This window comes from Salmo salar, chromosome 09, assembly GCF_965601325.2.
Source record: "Salmo salar chromosome 09, fSalSal1, whole genome shotgun sequence".
Classification (NCBI taxonomy): domain Eukaryota; kingdom Metazoa; phylum Chordata; class Actinopteri; order Salmoniformes; family Salmonidae; genus Salmo; species Salmo salar.
This window is the reverse complement of record NC_138299.1, coordinates 144385103-144405554: the sequence shown is the minus strand read 5'-3', so window position 1 is coordinate 144405554 and position 20452 is coordinate 144385103. Positions and strand designations below refer to the sequence as shown.

Genomic DNA, 20452 nt, shown 5'->3' with positions numbered 1-20452 from the left:
TGGATATTATACGTTTTATGGGCATTTGAATTTACGGATTGCTACATTTCAGGAATCACAAACATTTCCGCACATTAGGTCCAATTGTTGGCACAACAAAAAAAACTCACCAAACAAAACAGGTTTCCAGAGGCACACGCCTAGGATAAACAGCTCAAGAAGGCAGACGCAAAATGGAATGTGGGATTTGGTGAATATAAGTGACTTTAAACATATATGACGGTGTCGCGAACTCCTACGATAACCCTCCTGGAATAAATGGAACACGGGGACGAGCACCATGGAAGAAAAGGCCTTGATTGAGGGGCGTCATGCGCACAGGAGCGGGCTATGGCTTTAAGCAGTGGGTATCCAAATGCGCATTGTAGTCGGGCTATCATCATACTATATGAATACACATGCAATGTGAATTATTTATGTTTTTGTTAAATAGATCAGTGATCAGCGTGGTTTACTAGACCCCTCAAGTGATATTTTAGTAGAATAAGTATAGATTGATGAATAGTGATACTTTTACCCTTTCTGGCAATGTGATACACTAACATAAAATGTGACATACAAATGGGAACTGTGTGCATTATTCATTGATATGCATTTCTTTAAGACTTTGTTGGGAAGCCAGCCCGAACCATGAAAAACAGCCTCAGACCATTATTCCTACTTCACCAAACTTTACAGTTGGCAATATGCATTGGGGCAGGTAACTTTATCCTGGCACCCGTCAAACCCAGATTAGTCCGTCGGACTGCCAGATGGTGAAGCGTGATTCATCACAACAGAGAACTGCCCCACAGTCCAATGGCGGCAAGCTTTACACCATTCCAGCCGACGCTTGGCGATCTTAGGCTTGGGTGCATCTACTCAGCCATGGAAACCCATTTCATGAAGCTCCCAACGAGCAGTTATTGTGCTAACATTGCTTCTGACTGACTTGTTGGAAAGGTGGCATCCTATGATGATGCCACGTTGAAAGTCACTGAGCTCTTCAGTAAGGCCATTCTACTGCCAGTGTTTGTCTATGGAGATTGCATGGCTGTGTGCTCGATTTTATACACCCGTCATCAATGGGTGTGGCTGAAATAGTCAAATCCACTAATTTGAAGTGGTGTCCACATACTTTTGTAAATATAGTGTATCTTTTAAAATGTACCCCAATACATATTTTAGGTACCTAACTGATCCTCTTTTGTTTGTGCAAAACAATAGCCTTTTTTAAGGAAAATTTACGCATCACTTTAATAGTAAATATCCTACTCGGTATATAGTGATTTCGGGAAGTATTCAGACACCTTGACTTTTTCCACATTTTGTTATGTTACAGCCTTATTCTAAAATGGATTACCCCCCCCCCCCCCAAAAAAAAAAAAAAATCTACACACAATACCACATAATGACAACGCAAAAACAGTTTTTTAGACATTTTTGCAAATGTACTAAAAATGTTCAACTGAAATATCACATTTATATAAGTATTCAGACCTTTTACTCAGTACTTTGTTGAAGCACCTTTGGCAGTGATTACAACTTGAGTCTTCTTGGGTATGATGCTACAAGCTTGGCACACCTGTATTTGGGGAGTTTCTCCCATTCTTCTCTGCAGATCCTCTCAAGCTCTGTCAGGTTGGATGGGGAGCGTCGCTGCACAACTATTTTCAGGTCTCTCCAGAGATGTTCGATCGGGTTCAAGTCCGGGCTCTGGCTGGGCCACTCAAGGACATTCAGAGACTTGTCCTGAAGCCACTCCTGTGTTGTCTTGGCTGTGTGCTTAGGGTCATTGTTCTTTTGGAAGGTGGACCTTTTCCCCAGTCTGAGGTCCTGAGCGTTCTGAAGCAGGTTTTCATCAAAGATCTCTGTGTACTTTGCTCCGTTCATCTTTCCCTCGAACCTGACTAGTCTACCAGTCCTTGCCGCTGAAAAACACCCCACAGCATGATGCTGCCCCCACCATGCTTCACCGTAGGGAGGTGCCAGGTTTCCTCCAGACGTGACACCTGACCAAAGAGTTCAATATTGGTTTCATCAGACCAGAGAATCTTGTTTTCTTGTTTCTCATGGTCTGAGAGTCCACATGACAGTCCAAGCGGGCTGTTATGTGCCTTTAACTGAGGAGTGGCTTCCCTCTGGCCACTCTACCATAAAGGCCTGATTGGTGGAATGCTGCAGAGATGGTAGTCCTTTGGGAAGTTTCTCCCATCTCCACAGAGGAACTCTGGAACTCGTTCAGAATGACCATCGGGTTCTCCCTGACCAAGGCCCTTCTCCCCCAATTGCTCAGTTTGGTGGTTTGGCGGTCTTCGTGGCTCCAAACTTCTTCAATTTAAGAATGATGGAGAAAACTGTGTTCTTGGGGACCTTCAATGCTGCACAAATGTTTTAGTACCTTTCCCCAGATCTGTGCCCTGACACAATCCTGTCTCGGGGGCTCTACGGACAATTCCTTTGACCTCATGGCTTGGCTTTTGCTTTGACATGCACTGTCAACTGTGGGACATTATATAGACAGGTAGGTGCCTTTCCAAATCATGTCCAATCAATTTAATTTATTGGTGGATTCCAATCAAGTTGTAGAATCATCTCAAGGATGATCAATGGAAAAGGATGCACCTGAACTCAATTTCAAGTCTCATAGCAAAAGGTCTGAATCCTCGGGTATTTCAGTTTTTTGATTTTAATGCATTTGTTACAATTTCTAAAAACCTGTTTTTGCTTTGGCATTATGGGGTATTGTGTGTAGATTGATGAGAAAACCCCCCCAATTTAATACATTTTAGAATGAGGCTGTAATGTAACAAAATGTTGAAAAAGTACTTTCCGAATGCAATGTAATTATTTTGGGCTGATTTTGTGGTATGGGCCTATCATTTTAAGATCTTACATTGAAATATGATGTTTAGACCAATAGAATTATAAACTTTCCACAGGGATATCAGAAAATTAATCTTGGCATGCTTTTTATTATAGAGGAGAACTTATTGAAGCAAGAACGATCAGTTCAGTTCATCAGTGTGTTGGGTAATCGATGGACCGTAATAATAACACTATGGCTTTTTTGTTAAGAAACAGTGTGAGACAACACTTGGCTTGGCTCTTGTGTTGGAGAAGTTGCTAAGAAGTGTCCAAAAAACACCCCGTATAATAGAGACATTAGGTGGAAACAGATTGTGTAAATGTGGTCAAACCTGCCTCTTACAGAGCCACTGAACTGGTATAGGAATAGATGCTATCTTGATTGTAGTGTGGGACACAGTCACCATTGTAATCCCAGAGCCTAAGAAATATCTGCTCTTCACTCCTTTAGGAATTCTGCTCCTGCTGTTGTGCGTGGTTTCTTTTGAGGTACCCAACGCCAAGACAAGACCAATCGACTTTGTGTGCAACGCACACGCCAGGAGAAACATGAACAACATGAAGGACCTGGAGGTTGCCATGGTGAGACAGAAACTTGGCAATCACACAGAAATCCACACATTATGTCTATCTTATCTGTTTTATGTACACTGAACAAAAATATAAATGCAACATGCAACAATTTCAAAGATTTTACTGAATTACAATTCATATGGGGAAATCAGTACATTTAAATTAATTAATTAGGTCCTTATGTATGGATTTCACCTTACTGGGAATACAGATATGCATCTGTTGGTCACGGATACTTCACCCTGAAGAAGGCACAGTGATGTCGAAACGTTGGTGTTCATTTATCTGATAAATTACTGGGAGGTTATACATATGGAGAGTTCGACTCCCTTTGTTTTTATAGGTCACAGATACTTTACCTTAAAAAAAAATTGGCCTCAGGATCTCGTCACAGTATTTTTGTGCATTCAAATTGCCATCGATAAAATGCAATTGTGTTCGTTGTCCGTAGCTTATGCTTGCCCATACCATAACCCCACGGCCACCATGGGGCACTCTGTTCACAACGTTGACATCAGCAAACCACAAGCCCACACGACACCATACACATGGTCTGTAGTTGTGAGTCCGGTTGGACTTACTGTCAAAAAACGTTGGAGGCGGCTTATGGTAGAGAAATTAACATTAAATGATCTGTCAATAGCTCTGGTGGACATTCTTGCAGGCAGCATTCCAATTGCATGCTCCCTAAAAACTTGAGACATTTGTGGCATTGTGTTGTGTGACAAAACTGCACATTTTAGAGTGACCTTTTATTGTCCCCAGTACAAGGTGCACCTGCATAATGATCATGCTGTTTAATCAGCTTCTTGATATGCCACACCTGTCAGTTGGGTGGATTATCTTGGCGGAGAAATGCTCACTCAAAAATGCTCACTCAAATTTGAAACAAGCTTTTTGTGAGTATGGAAGATTTCTGGGATCTTTTATTTCAGCTCATGAAACATGGAACCAACACTTTACTTCACATTATATTTTGTAAATATGTTTCTTTAATCCATCCAGGTTGGCTGTAGTGGTTCAGACCAACTCCCCTCCTCCCTTCAGCTACCCTGTGTCAGGATTCTAAAGGCATCCTGGGATCACAAATCTGTAAGCGTTTCTCTCTATAACACTTACATCTACAGTGTATTGCTCTATAACACTTATATCTACAGTGTAACGCTCTATAACACTTACATCTACAGAATAACACTCTATAACACTTACATCTACAGTATAACGCTCTATAACACTTACATCTACAGTATAATGCTCTATAACACTTACATCTACAGTGTAATGCTCTATAACACTTACATCTAGAGTATAACGCTCTATAACACTTACATCTACAGTATAATGCTCTATAACACTTACATCTACAGTATAATGCTCTATAACACTTACATCTACAGTATAATGCTCTATAACACTTACATCTACAGTATAACGCTCTATAACACTTACATCTACAGTTTAACGCTCTATAACACTTACATCTACAGTATAACGCTCTATAACACTTACATCTACAGTATAATGCTCTATAACACTTACATCTACAGTATAATGCTCTATAACACTTACATCTACAGTATAATGCTCTATAACACTTACATCTACAGAATAATGCTCTATAACACTTACATCTACAGTATAACGCTCTATAACACTTACATCTACAGTTTAACGCTCTATAACACTTACATGTACAGTATAACGCTCTATAACACTTACATATACAGTATAATGCTCTATAACACTTACATCTACAGTTTAACGCTCTATAACACAAAGTCAAAGTTGCAAATTGATTGTGTGTGTGTGTGTCCTTAGCTACAGCAGAAGCGTGCTGAGGTGAGAGGGGCTCTGGGAGTGTTGTTGGACGGTGTAGGGAGAGTGAGGAAAGAGACCAAACTCAGCTGTCAGTCATCTTTGCTGGAGAGACTTGAGCATGGAATCACAAACTACCTGCACATAGTCACCAAACTGGACATCAAGGTGAGATGACACACGCACGCACACACACACTTTAATTCTTTCCAGCCCTCTCTCTCTTTCTTCCTCTCTCCCAATCTCCCCTCACAAACACTTGACTGTGTGTCTGTTGGTCCACAGGGTGACTTGACAGATCCAGACCCAGGCTGTCCCAGCCAGCAGAGCCGGAGTCTGACCCAGGTGCTGCAGCTGTACGGCAGGCTGCTCCGGGGGAAGCTGGAGTGGCTCTCCCTGGACCTCAGAGACAGCTGTCTGGACCAGAGATGATAACCTGGGATTTCTTCTATCCCTCTCCCTTATGATCAATGCTGAACTGGATGAGGTAGCATTCCCTGGTAGAGGCTGTCTGTACTACATGGCAGTGTTTTGCTGCCACCTGTATTTATTAATGGAGTTACATCACCCTCTTCTGGTCAAATAAAGCATGACATGGTGTTGTACCTGTTGAGGGGTAGTTGGGATCTGAGTAGGCTACAAATGGCTACTATCAAAAGCAGGCACTATCAGAGAGACCAAGACCAAAGAGACTGGACCTATGCTCTTATTAGATTAGACAATTCTAAAGACTTTTTGCCCTGACTTTAAAGTCCCTCAGTGCCAAATTGGAAGAAGACGTGCTATATTATTTTCTCAAATGGGAATATCAACAGAGTAAAGGTAGCCTAACATGCATGGATTTTCACAGCCATGTCAGGAGGGAAAGAAACATCCATGGTGGAAATATAGTTGGTTAAAATGGATTACTGCACTGATTGGAAGAATGGAAGAGGAATATAAATCAAAGGCATACTTTTGAAGAATGACTATTTTGGAAAAAGTTGAGCCAGATGAAAATGTCAAGAGGGAGAAAGAGTTTGTTGTATTCTATATGTAGCCTCTTTGTGTATATGATTGATATTAAAGTGTCCTTGTCAACAAAACATTTTGGACCATGTCATATTTTATATTGCAATATTATTTGCTCATATTTCTGTATTTGCTTAAACTGTGTAATGTGCATGATATGGTCTATTATATGGAGTTGTATTACAAAATTAAATCATTGATAAAGTGCATTCCATTAAAGGCCCAGTGCAGTCAGATTTCTGTTTTCCAGTGTTTTGTAGCATATTGTACAACAGCTGATGAAACTAACACTGTAAAAGTGTGAAAATATTTGATCAGTGTTATTTTCTGATAGTTACTGGTTGAAAATACAATCTACACAGGACCTTCTAATTAGTAGGTAAGTAAGCAGAGTTACCTAGCTCGTGGAGAACCTGGGAACCTCAAGAGTTAACCAATCCTGTGAACGGGTTAGGCAACTCAGGTGTCTATACTTCAACAGTAAAGTTAGGCAAGACAGAAGTTTATGAAGTAGGCCCTTGTAAACAAAAAGGGAGCAATGTAGAGATCTACAGGTCTTTAACAAAGTCCAGACAACCTTTAGATACAGGATGCAGTGATGAGTATCAAAACTGTTACAGGTAACAAAACAAAGAGCACTATGGTAAATGGCATCTAAAGGTTTAAGAGTAGTAGCAGCTGCACTTTGATAAATAATATCGCCATAATCAAGAACAGATAAAAATGATGACTGAATAATCTGCTTCCTACTGCTTAGTCAGGCATGATCTGTTTCTGTAGAAAAAGCTTTAAATCTTAGCTTCTTAACCAACTCAACAAATCAAATCACATTTTATTTGTCACATGCGCCAAATACAACAGGTGTAGACCTTACAGTGAAATGCTTACTTACAAGCCCGTAACCAACAATGCCGTTTTAAGAAAAATACCAAAAAAAGTAAGAAATAAAAGAAACAAATAATTAAAGAGCAGCAGTAAAATAACAATAGCGAGGCTATATACAGGGGGTACCGGTACAGAGTCAATGTGCGGGGACACAGGTTAGTCGAGGTAATTGAGGTAATATGTGCATGTAGGTAGAGTTATTAAAGTGACTATGCATAGATAACAACAGAGAGTAGCAGAAGCGTTAAAGAGGAGGGGGGCAATGCAAATAGTCTGGGTAGACATTTGATTAGATGTTCAGCAGTCTTATGGCTTGGGGGTAGACGCTGTTTAGAAGCCTCTTGGACCTAGACTTGGTGCTCCGGTACTGCTTTCCATGCGGTTGCAGAGTGAACAGTCTATGACTAGGTTGGCTGGAGTCTTTGACAATTTATAGGGCCTTCCTCTGACACCGCCTGGTATAGAGGTCCTGGATGGCAGGAAGCTTGGCCCTAGTGACGTACTGGGCCGTACGCACTACCCTCTGTAGCGCATTGCGGACGGAAGCCGAGCAGTTGCCATACCAGGCAGTGATGCAACCCGTCAGGATCCTCTCGATGGTGCAGCTGTAGAACCTCTTGAGGATCTGAGGACCCATGCCAAATCTTTTCAGTCTCCTGAGGGGGAGACTGAAACCTCGAGACTTCCTTAGATATCGTGCACCAGCTGTTGTCTACAAATATAGATAGACTGCCACCCCGTCTTACCAGAAGCTGCTGTTCTGTCCTGCCGACGCAGTGTAAAACCCGCCAGCTGTATGTTATTCATGTCGTTGTTCAGCCACGACTCGGTGAAACATAAGATATTACAGTTTTTAATGTCCCGTTGGTAAGATATCTATCTATGTTTTATAAACGTCAAATCCATACCAATCCATGTGCGTAAGTATTTATACATGGGAACACGTTTGATTGGAGCGCCATCTAATGAGAGAACATGTAGTTAATCTGAAACATTCTTATGAGAGTTTAAAAACAACATGTATTTCATTTTGCCTGTATTAAGCACAAGTTTTAAATCAGTAAGGGATTCCTGCATAGCTATCAAATCTAACTGTAGTTTTGACACAGCCAGATCAACAGTCGGGTTAATAGCATACAGTTGAAGTTGGAAGTTTACATACACTTAGGTTTGAGTGAATAAAACTCGTTTTTCAACCCCTCTACACATTTCTTGTTAACAAACTATAGTTTTGTCAAGTCGGTTAGCACATCTACTTTGTGCATGACACAAGTAATTTGTCCAACAATTGTTTTGACAGATTATTTCACTTATAATTCACTGTATCACAATTCCAGTGGGTCAGAAGTTCACATACACTAAGTTGACTGTGACTTTCAACAGCTTGGAAAATTCCAGAAAATGATGTCATGGCTTTAGAAGCTTCTGATAGGCTAATTGACATCATTTGAGTCAATTGGAGGCGTACCTGTTGATGTATTTCAAGGCCTACCTTCAAGGTCAGTGCCTCTTTGCTTGACATCATGGGAAAATCAAAAGAAATCAGCCAAGACCTCAGAAAAACTATTGTAGACCTTCACAAGTCTGGTTCATCCTTGGGAGCAATTTCCAAAAGCCTGAAGGTACCACGTTCATCTGTACGCAAATATAAACACCATGGGACCACGCAGCTGTCATACCGCTCAGGAAAGAGACGCGTTCTGTCCTAGAGATTAACATACTGTGGTTCTAAAGTGCAAATCAATCCCAGAACAACAGCAAAGGACCTTGTGAAGATGCTGGAGGAAACAGGTACAAAGTATCTATATCCACAGTAAACGAGTCCTATATCGACATAACCTGAGGACAGTGTCTGAATGAATTTGTTGTGGCAGGGAGGAGGAAGTAGAACCCTTAAGGGATTTGACAGTTTTCCAGAATTTAACAGGATTCCCATTACAATCCAAAATATCGGTTACATACAAACATCTGATTTAGCCTTTCTGATTTGTCTTACACAATGATTCCTCAGTTGCTTAAAAGCTTGCCAGTCCGGGCCTAAGCCTGTGTTCCAGCCTTGACCCAAGGATCATCTCTTTTATGAAAGACTTCTGATACTTCCAGGCATTCGATCTAACCTTAACCCTTATTTATTATCCACAATAGTATTGAAGACATCTAAAAAAAGGTTCAATGCTAAATCAGGTTTAGGGATAGTTTAAATATAATCAAGGTCACTAAAATAAAGATCATGTAAAAAAGCCTGTTCACTGACATTTTTAAAGTTTATTTTAGTGTTGACAGGCTTACATTTTTGTATTCTCACATCTGTAACACAAACTGGGCAATGGTCACTAATATCTTGGGTGGAGACACCAATAGAAACATATTTCTCTGGTGTTTTCACTAGAATAAGATCGATGAGAGTCAACTTTGAAGGATGTTTAGGTTTGGGCCGTGCAGGCATAGTCACCAGCTGGGTTGGGTTTAGATCATTACATGTCTTTTAGATTGTCTGAAGCCTACATTTCCCAATCATAATTTAGGTCACACAGGATAATAACTTCTGATTTAGTAAAAGAAGACAACTAGTTCACTCCTCAAATGCACGAAGATTAGCCGACAGTTATGGATACATTTTCCACAGACAAAGGCTTGTCTGACTGGGCTGTGGATAGCTCACATTTTTATGACAAGGGACATGGATTTCAGTACAGACATAAATATTTTTTCTTATAAAATGGCCACTCCACCACCTCTACCCTGTCTGTCAGCGCTGAACACATTATAACCTTCAATATTAATATTGTTCAAAATGTCGCTAGAGATCCAAGTTTTAGTCAATACCAGAATGTAGAAATTTGTTTGTATTGCCCAGATCTTTATGTAATTCAGTTTAGGAAATAAGCTACTAATGTTCAGATGCAGCAACCCAAGTGCTTTAAGATGTTTTGCCTTTTCCTGCAGTCAAATGTCCTAGTGACCTCATGAGTGGAACGCTATTAACGGCTGGGTTTCCCTTTGTAGTCTGTAATAGTTTGCAAGCCCTGTCACATCCGACGAGTGTCAGAGCCGGTGTAGTAGGATTCAGGTGGTACAGTCAATGCCATTGGATGAATCCCAGAACATACTCCAGTCCTGTAGCGTGGCATTCGCATCATCTGACCACTTCTGTATTGAGCGACTCACTAGTAATTTCTGCTTTAATTTTAGCTTGTAAGCAGGGATCAGGAGGATATAATTATGGTCAGATTTTCCAAATGGAGGGCGAGGGAGAGCTTTGTATGCATCTCTGTGTGTGGAGTAAAGGTGGTCTAGAGTTTTTTTTCTCCTCTGGTTGTACATGTGACATGCTGGTAGAAATGAGGTCAAACATATTTAAGTTTGCCTGCATTAAAGTCCCCGGCCACTAGGAGTGCCAACTTGATTTTGTTTGCTTATGGCCTTATACAGCTCGTTGAGTGTGGTCTAAGTGCCATCATCGATTTGTTGTAAATAGACTGCTACGAAAAATATAGATGAGAACTCTTGGTAGATCGTGTGGTCTACAGCTTATCATGAGGTACTCTACCTCAGGTGAGCAATACCTCGAGAGTTCCGTAATATTAGACATCGCGCACCAGCTGTTGACAAAAAAGACACACACCACCCCTCGTCTTACCAGACGTAGATGTACTGTCCTCCCGATGCACGGAAAACACAGCCAACTGTATAGCCAGTGTCGTCATTCAGCCACGACTCGGTGAAACATATCGTTTTTAATGTCCCGTTGGTAGGATAGTATCGAACGGAGATCATCCAGTTTATTTTCCAGTGATTGCACGCTGGCCGATAGAATGGACGGTAGAGGTGGGTTACACACTTGCCGGCAAATTCTCACAAGGCATCCCGATCTCCGACTGCTATAGTTCCATCTTTTCTTCACGCGACTGACAGGGATTTGGGCCTGGTCTGAGACGCAGGATATCCTTTTTGTTGGATTCAAAGAAAAAAATAATAATCTTTGTCTAGTTCGAGGTGAAGTCGCTGTTCTGATACCCAGAAGCCATTGTCGGCCATAAAGAGACAGTTGCAACAGCATTAACTACAAAATAAGTTACAAACGATTAATAGCACACCTACAAAAGGTGGTTTGAAATATGCGATTCCAGTGGACGCAAAATATCCCCATCACATCAAATATCCACCACCATATTTGACAGTAGGTATAGGGTTATTTTCTGCTCATGCATCCTTATTTCAACGCCAAACCCACCACTGGTGTGCATGTAATCTGACCATAGCATGGGTTTCAAGCCAAGTGCCATTTATCAAACGCCAGGAGTTTAAATTACTTGGATGACATAAAAATAGAGCTCTTTGGCCCCACACACACCAGTGGTAGTTTGACATCGAAATAAGGATGCACAAGAGTCACTGCTGAACCCCTAATAATAATAAAACCCCAACAAATACAAATTGGGTTTCACCCAGCGTCGCTGCGTGAACCCCTAATCACAAGTCATTCATTACAGAATTGTTTGTTTGCCATCACTTTTATTACAATTTTGATAGTAGCACAGATCACAGTACATATGGCGCAACAGAAACATGTAGCTTCTGATGTCTATTTCAGCTTTTTAAACAATCCAGTAAGTGACACTGTAGTAAAATCAGATCAGGATGGTCTCCAGGAAAACAACAAACATAATTCTAAGCGAGAGTCCTAAATGACATCCTATACAGTGCACTTCTTTTGATCAGGGCCCATAAGCACTATAACAAGGAAATAGGGTGCCATTTGGGACAAACTACAAATCAGCATTCTGATTCCACAGACTTTCTAGGCCAGTTTGAGCAGCTCTGTAACCATGACACCCACCCCATCAAACACCTCGTGTATTGGAGCGTTACACATGAAGGCAGAGGTGGTGACCAGCTTGTTCTTTACGTCGACGTGCACCTCCCCCACATTCTTATTCACGTGTTTACAGCCCAGCTCAGTCATGGTGGTTGCCGTCTGGGCATAGGGCCATCTAGTGGTGGGAGAGAGAAGAGCATCAGGGGCTAAAAACACATACCTCTTACATTCAAACAGAGACATACTGTATACACACACACTGACGCTGTAACCCACCTCTCACACTCGCTGTCCTGTCCCACAGTGATCTCACATCCTGGCAGGGCCCTAGCAGCTAGGACAGGGGAGATGCAGCACATAGCCAGGGGCTTGCCTACTCCGTGGAACCCCTTAATCAGCTTCTCTACCTGGGGCTGAACTGTGTACTCCTTCCCCTTCACAGCCCAGTCAGACAGGTTCTTGGCCACGCCAAAACCACCTGCAGGACACAACAGTTGGGTTGAGCACAGTGTAGAGCAGTGGAAACCAGCCTTTGTCCCACAAAGGTAAAGGGTGAGTAAGGGTTGTATGCTGATGATAATGGAAGAACGCTAGTGACAGAGGTATATAATGGAGTGATAGTGATGAAGGTATATAATGAAGGTATAAATTAAGGAGTAATGCTTACCTGGGATGACGAGGGCGTCGAAAGCGGTGATGTCCAGTTTGGTAAGGTCTGACACGTCACCGCGGGCGATACGAGCGCTCTCCTGCAGGACGTTACGTTTCTCCGCCGTGGGTTTGCCCTCGCAGTGGTTCACCACATGCATCTGATCCATGTCAGGGGCAAACATCTGGACCTGAGGTGATGAGTTTAGACCGTCAATACTGTACATCTACACCTACAGTACAGGGGTGTCATAGTAGTGTCCATGCTAATGAGATTGGAACCAGCATTCCCAACGACAAGCACTCAGGGGGAGACTACGATTAGAAGTACAGCAGTAAAAGGAGCCGTCAGAGGCATATTGACAACATGCACGTCAATGCAAACTCTGTGCCACTTTCTAGACTAGAGGATGTCTGAAGTTGTCACAGGAATCTGACTATAGATTGGGCTTGTACAGTCAGAAGGTTAACATGAGAAGCTTGAGTTTGAACTACCCATATAAATGTTAAAGAGGCCTTACCTTAGCTCCAGCCCTGCTGAGGTGGACTAGCACAGCAGACGCCTCATGGATCTCTGTCCCATCGTAGACCCCACACCCTGACAGAACTATGGCTATGCACTTCACCATGACTCCTGCAACAGACAGACAAGAATTACAGTATGGAGACAGTGATGCACAACAAGCTGTTAGATTAAACTGAATTCTAGATTGTACCCATCACAAAATACCTATTGTTTTCTCATCAATACACATGGCATGTCGGATAGTGCGTCAGGTAAGGTACACAAGTGTCCCCCTATTCCCAATATAGTGCACTGCTTTTGACCAGAGCCCTGGTTTAATAGTAGTGAACTACATAGGAAATAGGGTGCCATTTGGGACAACGAAGACCAGTGAGCATGACGTGAGAATGACTTCCCAGCAGCAGAATTGATCAATCGTTCATCCACCTCTGGCCTGCTGGCCCCCCAACCTCTGAGGAAGCACAGTTCCCGCTCAGCCCAGTCAAAACTGTTCGCTGCTCTGGCACCCCAATGGTGGAACAAGCTCCCTCACGACGCCAGGACAGCGGAGTCAATCACCACCTTCCGGAGACACCTGAAACCCCACCTCTTTAAGGAATACCTAGGATAGGATAAAGTAATCCCCCCCCTTAAAAGATTTAGATGCACTATTGTAAAGTGGTTGTTCCACTGGATATCATAAGGTGAATGCACCAATTTGTAAGTCGCTCTGGATAAGAGCGTCTGCTAAATAACTTAAATGTAATGTAAATGTAATCAAACATTTAAATGCCTGAGGCCTCATTTATCAACGGAGAGTAAATTGCTTACTAAATTCTGGCATACGTGGAGATTCTAGGATTTGCATGCGCAACAAATTGGGATTTAGAAAACTGTCGTACGTGATACACACACACACGTCCATATTGCGAGGCTACAACCCACCTTAAATTCTCTCCAGTCACCTTTCATGGTAGCAAAAACACACTAATAATGCTGTATGATTTGGAGATGTTAGAACAGGGCCATGATCATTTCTAAAATAAAGCGCAATGGCATTATCCCATTTCTGTAGGGGTGTGGACAGAATGCTTTAACCTATAGCGAGTGCCAAATGATAAACACTGGCCTCCTGAGTATCATCACATCAGTCTCTAAAGGACTGTGTCCAGGCAACACACCAATGCCTCTAGTCAACAATACCTGGTACAGGTAGAGAGCCAGGTGTTGAGGGAGGGTGGAAAAGTACAGAACCCACAGAGATGTGTTAAGCATCGGTTCAGATAGGCCTACAACAGGTTAAGACAACCTAATTCTCATAACCTGCTGCATAAATGAAGGATTAGCTAAAGTTGTCCGATGTGACTCGAACATATCTAGTTTACAACCAGGTCTGCCCTTAAAACAGTCTTGGTTTCCACTAATGCGATGTTGCTGACGCAGCACGCTAAAAGAAACGGAACCCCTGAGCAGTGTTAAAATACTCATACTAACCGTACTATTTGTGACGTGATTGAGTATATTGGTCATAGTATTGATATAGTATGCCAAAAGTTCCCGGATGTCGTACTAAATTCGCAAAAATATGAAGTATACACGCAGAGGACACTATTTCAGTACTTTAGGGCCAGTAATGCAATTCTTAAGGAAAATGGACGTGGCTTCACGTAGTTTTCAGATTTGAAGAAAATATGCAGCAGAGGTATAAAGAGAGCGGATACAAATTCAGTGCTTTAACGAATTATGACAAACTTATGAAAATGTTGAGCAATGTAATAAAGTAAGAACTTTCCAAATAAGTTACCTTAAACGTTGTTGGCTGACAAGGACATAGCTAACAAATTACTAACCACATAGCATAGCTTTACAATAGTACCGGTAACGTTATGTTGTTAACCAGCTCTGCTAGGGCGAGTAAAACGGTCTGTGGTCTCATGCGTGTCTGGAAGTAGCTAGCCAACGTTAGATTGGGTGTTTGACTGCCGTTATATACAACGCTCAAATCAACCCTACTCCTCGGCCGGAGCTAAACGCTCTGAATTTACAAACTGACAATCTGACAACCTCTGAATGTACGAGCGCAATCTGGCACTCCCGAAGCGGTACAATGTAAAACTAGTAATTTGTTGTTATGCTAACTAGCTGGCAAGAGGTTGCATAGCAACAACTTCCGGTAGACTGGCAGAGAGCTAGTACGCTCAACTGAAAGGATACTGTTCGTTTACAGTATACTAAAATTAACTAATAGTATATACACTCATTAAGTATGTAGTTTCATAAGGAAAGTAGCATACCCACCCCCGCTGCATGAAATAAAGTTTGAGGAAATCGAACCCCTTCGGTATGAACCGGTCCGCAAGGGATACTAAAGTCTTGAAGGTTGCATACAATGCGTTTGGATGGTAAAAATTACACGACTCAATATCGCCTTCTGCCGGCTTTTGGGTTAGACGTTATGAAACAAACAAAGTTGCCACTGTTGTAGCCAGGTGTCGTAGTAAACGAGAATCATGAAATCCGTGCACCAGAAACAGACCACATAACTGCTAGCCAATATAAGACTGTTCTTAACTGACTTGCCTAGTTAAATAAAAAGGTTACACACACTTATTTTAAATGTAAAAAAAAAAAAAAAAAACGGCAGCAAAAATAAGACCCGGAACACAGAAAGCGCACTGTTCTTTTGGTAAAACGTAGCCTATCCGTCTTTAGCTAATTAACATGTTGAATTTTACTACCTCCAACAGCAGAGATGCGTCTTAAAACTGCCTAAAACAGTATCGGCTGTTAGATGTGAAGCAGTCATCACATATCCACAGCTCTTTTGTTACATTCAACTCTAAATACAACATTAATGCTAAACTGTTTACTTAGGCTACATAGATGCAGTATTAATTGATCGACAACGTTATTCTCACCTTGTTACAATAGTAGATCTTCCTATTCACTCCGAACGCAAGGTGTTAATATCCTCCTTCTGTGGCCCCTCCCATGGAGGCGGGGACTGGAGACTAGTGGGCTCTTGAAGGCAGCATTGAGTGATGCTGGGAGGGAAAAGGGAAACTTACTTGCCTTACTGCCCTCTCTGTTTGCTCTTTTTCTAAATCTCTCAGAATCAGACACTGGATGGATGGTGTCAGTGTGTCAATATTGATGAAGACACTGTATACTAAACAAAAATATAAACGCAACATGTAAAGTGGTGGTCCCATTTTTCATGAGCTGAAATAAAAGATCCCAGACATTTTACATACGCACAAAAAGCTTAATTCTCTTCAATTTGGCGCATAAATGTGTTCACATCCCTGTTAGTGATCATTTCTCCTTTGTCAAGATAATCCATCCACCTGACAGCTGTGGCATATCAAGAAGTTGATTAAACTGCATGATCATTACACAGGTGCACCTTGTGCATTGGGGATTCGCAAAATCAGAACATTGTCTTACCTGCTACACTGGAAGCACAATTTTTGGTAAGGGCAAGCAGCATGCAAACCACAACCAGGTTTCTTTGACATTTGTAGGCATGTCTCACACTCTGCAAATGTTATGCATAGAATGTAGCAGGCCATTCAATTAGTTTGTTCTGTTTCCTTACTGTTGTTTGATTAAAGACAGACAAGTTATGATGCCATTTCTGCATTCAAACCACTAGTTTCACATTTTCAGTCAAGTGACCCTAATATTTGGACAACCAACAAATACTGCTGACTTGCCCGATGGGCCAGTGCTTTTCAGGCCTTATTATCAAACTATGCGTGTGTTTGTGTGTGTGTGTGTTTCTCACAGGTGAATTTGTAATTGTAACAACATCAACCACACAGAGTCAATGCCAGGCTTCCTTCTGTACAACCTATAATATGTTATGTGGTGCATCTGTCTCACCTTAGACTACCTTTCCATGACCATGAAGTGGAACTGTGATACATAAATGACCAAGACAAGGTGCATTATGAGTTTCATCTCTCTGTTCAAATGGGCAATCTCTAGTTCAAACAATAACAGTGTCCACCCTGCCTCGGTTTTGGTAAACAGCTGCGGGATTGGCTGAAATAAATGTAACCATCCTCAAATTTATAGACAGAACTATTGATGATCATCCATTATGTAAAACTTATTGTTTTGACCATGTTTTGAGGCTATAGCCTACAGTGTTTGTTTGCAATTGAAGAGTTTATTTCCAAAAAGCTATATCCACCAACTTTCATTTTTGTGTTTTTCTTATCAGAAATTATTGCTTTTGGGTACCTTCATGTGTATCTAAAATATTACTGTTTTCAGATTTGCCATCACATAGATTTTAGATGTGTATGACATTTAATTTTTAATTTTTGCAAAACGCTATATATCCATTGTTGTTCATGTCCTGTGATATGTGGTTTTCTCAGCTAGCAAGCTTGAGATGAATGCACTTACTATAAGTCGCTCTGGATAAGAGCATCTGCTCAATGACTAAAATGTAAAATATAAATATTATTTTAAATTTTTTTTTATATTTATTTAAAAAATGTAGTTATTTGTTACATTTGACAGTGTAAAGCCTAGCAGTACTACCTATTTTTCTGAGCGTGAGGTGGAAATACAGTGAGGAAAAAAGTATTTGATCCCCTGCTGATTTTGTACGTTTGCCCACTGACAAAGAAATGATCAGTCTACAATTTTAATGGTAGGTTTATTTGAACAGTGAGAGACAGAATAACAACAAAATAATCCAGAAAAACGCATGTCAAAAATGTTATAAATGGATTTGCTATACTGGGGACTCGCAAAAGCAGTCCATTTTCTTACTTGCTACAACTTTTGGTCAGGGTGAACAGATTGCAAACCAAGCCCAGGTTTCTATGAAATAAATAGGAGTAATTGGCTCAACACCCCCCCCCCCCCACACACACAAAGATTTTTTTATTGCATGTAAAACTAATTTCCTGCATTTTGAAGGCCCAATGCAGCTGTTTTTATTTTATTTATTCTGTTTTATCTCAATATTAAATAATTTCTGGTTAACAACTGGTACCTTACTGTAATACTTTTCTGTTAAAGGGGTCAAAAAGAAACACAAATTGTTATTTTTAGCAAAAAACTATTTCTCATGGCAAAATGTTGCTAGGACTGTCTAGGAGTGGTCTGAGTGGGGACGGGAAGGGCAACAAAGTGGTGCATTAACCAGTGTGGATCATGTCATCAGAGAAGAAAAGCCTAATGGGAGGGAAATGAAGTCAAACCTGAAACTAGCTGTTATTAGCAGAGAGGTTTGGAACTGGTCTATTAACTTATACCGCGACTCCACCTATGCTAAACCTGCTTATTAAAACATCCTGTGTTGATTGTATTTTCAACCAGCCGGTATCAGGAATTAGAAACGGTGTGTTTCGAGCCCTAAATGCTGATTGACTGAAAGCCATGGTATATCAGACTGTATGCTACGGGTATGACAAAACATACATTTTTATTATAACCAGTTTATAAAAGTAATAAGGCATCTCGGCGGTTTGTGGTATATTGCCAATATACCCCGGCAAAGGGCTATATCCAGACACTCCCTTAGCAGTGGTATATTGGCCCCAAGGGCCTTATTGCTTCAATAACAGCTGAATTGGTCAGCTGTTGTACTATATGATACAACATTTTATATGATACTGAATTTTGATTGCACTGGGCATTTAACAAGGTTTGCCATTACTCATGGCCTCTCTGGAAGTTTTTAGAAAACATACACTGAACAAAAATATAAACACAACATGCAACAATTTCAAAGATTTTACTGAGTTACAGTTCATATAAGGAAATCAGTCAATTTAAATCAATTCATTACGCCCTAATTTATGGATTTCACATGACTGGGAATACAGATACTTTATGTACCTGTTGGTCACAGATACCTTAAAAAAAGGTAGAGGCGTGGATCAGATAACCAATCAGTATATGGTGTGACCAACATTTGCCTCATGCAGCGCGACACATCTCCTTTGCATAGAGTTGATCAGGCTGTTGATTGTGGTCTGTGGAATGTTGTCCTACTCCTCTTCAATGTCTGTGCGAAGTTTCTGGATATTGGCGGGAACTAGAACACAGTGTCTTACACGTCAATCCAGAGCATCCCAAACCAACTCAATGGGGGACATGTCTGGTGAGTATGCAGGCCATGGAAGAACTGATGAATTTTCAGCTTCCAGGAATTGTGTCCAGATCCTTGCGACAGAGCCATGCATTATCATGTTGAAACATGAGGTGATGGCAGCGGATTAATTAGACGACAATGGGACTCAGGATCTCATCACAGTATCTAAAACAACATTGGAGGCAGCTGGTAGAGAAATTAACATTAAATTATCTGGCAACAGCTCTGGTGGACATTACTGCAGTCAGCATGCCAATTGCACGTTCCCTTCATTCTTGAGACATGTGTGGCATTGTGTTGTGTGACAAAACTGCACATTTTAGAGGGGCCTTTTATTGTCCCCAGCACAAGGTGCACCTGTGTAATTATCATGCTACTTAATCAGCTTCTTGATACATATGCCACACCTGTCAGGTGGATGGATTATCTTGGCAAAGGAGAAATGCTCACTAACAGGGATGTAAACACATTTGTGCAAAAACATTTTTGTGTGTATGGAACATTTCTGGGATATTTTATTTCAGCTCATGAAACAAGGAACCAACACTTTACATGATGTGTTTATATTTTTGTTCAGTTTAGAGAGGAAATTAAAAGAAATTGAGTGGTGTTTTAAGGACAATATAGGAAATACAATGGCTGTGACAATGTACACCAATTCAATTTCAGCCTCAAAGCTTTTTTTTCTAAATGAAAGAAAAATATTTGGTTTGCTTGCCACTTCATATACAACACAAATGGTTAAAACATAAAAACACCTTGTTTGTCTTTTTAAGGTTCACATGAAGAGGACTATTCTCAACATGTGCAATTGTTTTGTTTGTTGCAGAAAGCTTATACCAATCTGGCCCAGGCATAAAACAAGCCAAGGGTAAGTAAGTAAGTAAGCCTTGGACAAGTAAGCCTTGTCTGAGTCAAAAAGGCCATAGGGGCAAGAGCCTATCTTCTGTTAATGTAGGGTGAAGCAGCTTGATGTACAAGTCCACCCCCTGGACAGGACAATAGTATTTTGCAGGGCCTTACCCCAAATACATCTCCTTAATGCTGAATGCCAAGCAGAGAGGCATCAGGTCCCATTCTCAACTGGGCATCGAACCCTGACCCTTTCGATCTCATGTCCTCCTCCCTTATATGCCGTCTATGCCTCACACTCTGCAAAAGTAATGAGTCTGATGTAGCTGCCCAGTAAATTAGATTTTTTTTTGTTTCCTCCCTGTTGTTTAATTAAGTG

General features: G+C 41.1%; 2 protein-coding genes across 5 annotated transcripts; one reads left to right on the top strand and one right to left on the bottom strand.

Moving 5' to 3' along the window:
* Positions 1-217: 217 nt before the first annotated feature.
* Positions 218-6471, top strand: LOC145858090 (uncharacterized). Its single transcript, XM_082956392.1, has 5 exons — positions 218-343; positions 3299-3429; positions 4426-4512; positions 5239-5403; positions 5521-6471. Exons 1-5 carry the CDS (start codon positions 331-333, stop codon positions 5665-5667), a joined length of 543 nt encoding a protein of 180 aa, XP_082812518.1. The 5' UTR covers positions 218-330; the 3' UTR covers positions 5668-6471.
* A 5155-nt stretch (positions 6472-11626) lies between these two features.
* Positions 11627-16121, bottom strand: LOC106613061 (glutamine amidotransferase-like class 1 domain-containing protein 3, mitochondrial). Of its 4 annotated transcripts, none has more exons than XM_014214943.3 (5): positions 16022-16121; positions 13120-13232; positions 12618-12789; positions 12227-12428; positions 11627-12125 (listed from the first exon to the last, which is right to left on the bottom strand). In XM_014214943.3, the coding sequence occupies exons 2-5, from the start codon at positions 13225-13227 to the stop codon at positions 11933-11935; spliced, it is 675 nt and encodes a 224-aa protein (XP_014070418.1). In that variant the 5' UTR covers positions 13228-13232; positions 16022-16121; the 3' UTR covers positions 11627-11932. The 4 variants fall into 4 exon arrangements, with proteins under 4 accessions (XP_014070418.1, XP_014070419.1, XP_045580659.1 ...); XM_014214944.3 differs by lacking the exon at positions 16022-16121 and adding an exon at positions 15402-15655; XM_045724703.2 differs by lacking the exon at positions 16022-16121 and adding an exon at positions 15398-15492.
* Positions 16122-20452: the final 4331 nt, after the last annotated feature.

Bases quoted from the DNA above. Each gene is read 5' to 3' on its own strand.
- LOC145858090 (XM_082956392.1), top strand. The intron at 4,513-5,238 runs GTAAGCGTTTCT...GTGTGTCCTTAG, and splicing joins CATCCTGGGATCACAAATCT to CTACAGCAGAAGCGTGCTGA. The intron at 5,404-5,520 runs GTGAGATGACAC...GTTGGTCCACAG, and splicing joins TCACCAAACTGGACATCAAG to GGTGACTTGACAGATCCAGA.
- LOC106613061 (XM_014214943.3), bottom strand. From the start codon at position 13,227: ATGGTGAAGTGCATAGCCATAGTTCTGTCAGGGTGTGGGGTCTACGAT. The intron at 12,790-13,119 runs GTAAGGCCTCTT...TCATCACCTCAG, and splicing joins TCAGCAGGGCTGGAGCTAAG to GTCCAGATGTTTGCCCCTGA. The intron at 12,126-12,226 runs GTGGGTTACAGC...TCCCACCACTAG, and splicing joins CAGGACAGCGAGTGTGAGAG to ATGGCCCTATGCCCAGACGG.